The 4,326-nt window shown below is 37.4% G+C and overlaps 1 protein-coding gene across 1 annotated transcript in view; it reads left to right on the forward strand.

Annotated features, from left to right (window-relative positions):
- si:ch211-214p13.9 (cell surface glycoprotein CD200 receptor 1-A) overlaps window positions 1-2,418 on the forward strand; it is a 3,813-nt gene extending 1,395 nt beyond the window's left edge. The window contains exons 2-6 of the mRNA XM_046054271.1: window positions 74-385; window positions 825-1,094; window positions 1,283-1,379; window positions 1,480-1,528; window positions 1,622-2,418. Of these exons, the coding sequence (XP_045910227.1) occupies window positions 74-385; window positions 825-1,094; window positions 1,283-1,379; window positions 1,480-1,528; window positions 1,622-1,708 (815 nt within the window). The 3' untranslated portion in view covers window positions 1,709-2,418. The remainder of the gene's footprint in view (window positions 1-73; window positions 386-824; window positions 1,095-1,282; window positions 1,380-1,479; window positions 1,529-1,621) is intronic.
- The last annotated feature ends 1,908 nt before the right edge of the window (window positions 2,419-4,326 follow it).

Here is a 4,326-nt window from a genome sequence, read left to right on the forward strand (position 1 = left end):
TTATCAAACCATTTGATCAGCACAATCATTGCACCACTACGTCCAAAAATAAAGCAACTTTTCTTTTTTTCAGTTGTCAGAAATGAAGCTTTCAATGTGGGGAGTGATGTTAACCTGACATGCAGCAATAAAACATGGAATGAGATGATGTATGTCATCTGGACAATAGACATGAAATACAATACAAAAGATTGTAAGATAGCCTTTGACACTGAAGGCCGAAGCGATGACTCCTGCAAAGATGGAAAGTCACTTCGAAACACATCCAGTGCTCAGTCATACCTGCACATCCCAAACTTCTCAGATAATGATGTGGGGGTCTACAAGTGTGAGTCAGTTTACAGAGGAGCAAATGAAAATTATGAGATCAACGTGGCTATAACAGGTAGGACCTTTCTCCTCATAAGGACAGATTATTTCAAAAACCATTAATAAGGTTCACTTCTTAAAGTGTCAGTTCACCCAAATCACACTCACAAAACTGAATAAACAGCAAAATCTGCTTACCTCTAATGACATTTGTTTCTGCAGATTTTATTGCTAGTTGTTTGCTTGCCTAGATTTAAAATATCTATTACATCACTACATAATGGGGGATAATGGAATGCAATTTCTGTTCTTGACACAATGACTCTGTTACTCTGGATAATACACCAACCTTACTGTCCACAGCTTTCATCTGGGACAGGTTTATACTTAATGTAAGAAATAGTTGAGCTTAGGCAAGCCAATTTAACCTACTTAATCTGCATGGTTAAGTATTAGGTGTAAGTGCAAGTAAAAGTAAGTAGTTCATTTCTCCTGGTTTGTCTTCCCTTGCTCAGTTCCTCCCAGTATATCAGCCTGGTTAGAGCGCAAGGACAACAGGATGGTGGCAGTGTGCAAAGCTGAAAGTGGAATACCTGCTGCCAACATCAGCTGGAGTCATATGGGAAACTCATCAACTGTGGAAACATTGCTTGACTCACGTGGATTTTATACAGTAGAAAGTCTTCTGGAGCTTCCAGAAGGAATGGATACAGTTAACCTGAGCTGTGTGATCAGGCACCCATACTGGAAAGGGGAAAAGATTTTGGTACCGGAGCTCCAAAAAGGTCGGGTTTTGCAGAGTGGATAGCAATAGAGAAAAAGATTTAAGCTCTGGGTTTAGTGCAGAAGCAATAGATTTAAATATAAAAAAGTAAAGTAAATGTAGTTTTTTTTAATCAGGGGTTTTATATTATAATGGTAATTGATGTCCAGCAGATTATTAACAAACCTTTCATCTTCGTTCTTTCTGCAGGGTATGTTCTATGGCTGTGTGTCCTTATCGTTGTGGTGATCATTGTGTTTTTGGCAGGAGTATTATTTTTTGCACAAAAGAAAATAATAATGTTAAGGTACGAATAGTCATTTGATGAAAAATATATTACAGTGACTACTTGCAGTTGTTTTTTTTGCTGAGTCACTGAGCTGGTTTTTGTATCAACCTTTTGCCAGGCAATGCCAGCAGTCCGACGACACCTCATCACCATCCAAGTCTCCACCGGTAAGTAATCTTTCTGTAACTCTGCAGCTTACAGTTCTGTGTGTTTAACTGCACACTGTTAAGCTTTGTTCACGACACCTCTGTTTTTTACAGATAGAGGATGTGGAGGAAGTGGAGCCCTATGCCAGCTATATTCAACGTGTGAACTCTATCTATAACTCATCTGATTTGTACACATAAAATCCTGCACATGCATCACACACACACACACACACACACACACACACACACACACACACACACACACACACACACACACACACACACACACTTACATGCACATGGCTCTTTGTGAGAAACTGAAGGCTGTGAAACTGAGAACTGATGAAATAGTAAAGAGCGATGAGTGTGAGATGAAAGAGTTCCGAGAAGAGAGGGAAACCTCTCAGTTTGATTCTGTCCTAAACTCTTGACTGGTGGAACAGGGGATGTACCTAATATCAGACACTCTGCCACACATGCACAGTACATGCAGCCCACTACTCTCATGGAGAACTTTAATAATAACTACAAATGCAGTGAACGGCTGAATTGGAAAGAATACCGCCTTCAGCCAGACGCAGCACGCCAAGACTACAGAACTAAAGACTTTTCATGCTGTCATGAAATACATGGGCTGCAATTATATAATGATTATTATTGTTACTATTATTACACATATTTATAGTTTAACTGTATAAAGATGCTCCTAATGGATTCTTGCTGCAGTTAATCCAGTAAAAGTGCCAAGTAGAGAACAGGTGTAATTTAGTCACAGAAGTGTCTCAAGATAATGTAGACATTATTATATTAAGTATTCATGTTTTTGTATGTAATTGCACACGTTAAAATACATCTCTGCTCAAAATGTACTTGTTTGAATGCCTACCTTTTGTAACTTTTTATCAACACTGAACAATCCAAATAAATGGTGAGTAATGGAATATTCAGTACTTTCATAATCAGTGTAAACCCATTTCTGACAGAATTGAAATGGAAACTAGAGAGAGGGACTGTTCTGCCATCTACTGGTGGAGATCCGATAATTTCTCCTGTTCATACTGGCCATCAAGAGAAGCCTTAATGTGCTTCCAACGTAGGTGATCAGGGACAAAAACGACAGTCTCTTAATACACAGCCATGGTCTAGACTTCCTGTTTGAATTCTGCTATTAAACTGTAGGATGCTGTAAGCATAAGTAGTCTTACTTTCACATTGATTATTTAGTTGAACATAAAAGAGGAAACATGACACAGTTGGACTTTCTTAGTTTTTCACATTTCTGATGAATACATTAACATGATGATTTCCTCTATGAAATGTAGCAAAGAAACTTACTGAAGAGATTATTGCCATGACTCCTTTCAAATGTTTTCAGCGATGCAGTTGATATTTTTTATTTCAAAAGTTTAATCAATACAACAGAATAATGAAGACGAGTACTCTGTAAACTTTTAGTTAATTTAACCAAAATGAAACAAAGGCAATGTACAGTAAATTACACTGCTCTACCATTTCATATGGATCCAGTCAAAAATAATCCTATAGGTAATTAAAGACAAAAAATGTATGCATACGCATACAAAACATAAAATATATTTATACTCTAGCCCTAAAAATCTATTTGTAGTACATTTGAGTGGTGTGCAGCAATTCTCAGGAGCACTACGTTGCAAAATGTTTTTTGATGTGGTTACTTCCTACAGATGAAAAAAACAGCCCCACAGTTTCTTTTACAAAAGAGGCCTCACACTAATGTTCACCCAGTATGCAAATCTAACGAGGCAGCACCTCTGACTGGGTTATCATAAAAGCATGGAAACACACCCCTGTCCCATGAAAAGCTGAAACTGATGAAGATTTATGCTCAACAAAAATAGACTCAACATTGATATGGCCAGGTCTCCCTTATTATCTGTGCTGCTTTTATAGTCTGGTGCAGAGCCCCCTGAAAGAGAAAATGCTAATTGAATAAAATTTATAATAATCTATATAATGTATATATTTAATCCCCTTTTCATTGCTCCTGGGAACGATATGCACCCAAGGCCCCAGTCTGACTTTGAAGCCAGGATGTCACAACTTCCTGCTGAGCCACTGCTGACAAGGTTGTTGGTTGACATGGTGAATTTGTGCAAATTACAATGATCAAGTGGCAAGCGTACTTATTAACCTTAATAACTATTTGTCTTGTTTTTTTGTTTGTTTTGTTTTTTGGTGAGGATGACCTGAATCTGTGTAAATAAGGATTTCTTTAAGGTGTATTACAGAATTAAATTTCAGATATAATACACAATGTGTGATTTTTACATTGTAAACTATATTATTTCATGACACAATAAAATACACACAGGGTGGTCCTGGAACAGGCCTTTTGAGTGTCAAAAAGGTACATACAGTGGGTACGGAAAGTATTCAGACCCCTTTAAATTTTTCACTCTTTGTTTCATTGCAGCCATTTTCCAAAAATCAAAAAAGTGCATTTTATTTCTCAGTAATGTACACTCAGCACCCCATCTTGACAGAAAAAAACAGAAATGTAGAAATTTTTACAAATTTATAAAAAAAGAAAAACTGAAATATCACATGGTCATAAGTATTCAGACCCTTTGCCGTGACACTCATATTTAACTCAGGTGCTGTCTATTTCTTCTGATCATCCTTGAGATGGTTCTACACCTTCATTTGAGTCCAGCTGTGTTTGATTATACTGATTGGACTTGATTAGGAAAGCCACACACCTGTCTATATAAGACCTTACAGCTCACAGTGCATGTCAGAGCAAATGAGAATCATGAGGTCAAAGGAACTGCCTGAAG

The sequence above is a fragment of the Micropterus dolomieu genome, linkage group LG07, assembly GCF_021292245.1.
Source record: "Micropterus dolomieu isolate WLL.071019.BEF.003 ecotype Adirondacks linkage group LG07, ASM2129224v1, whole genome shotgun sequence".
NCBI classification, from domain to species: domain Eukaryota; kingdom Metazoa; phylum Chordata; class Actinopteri; order Centrarchiformes; family Centrarchidae; genus Micropterus; species Micropterus dolomieu.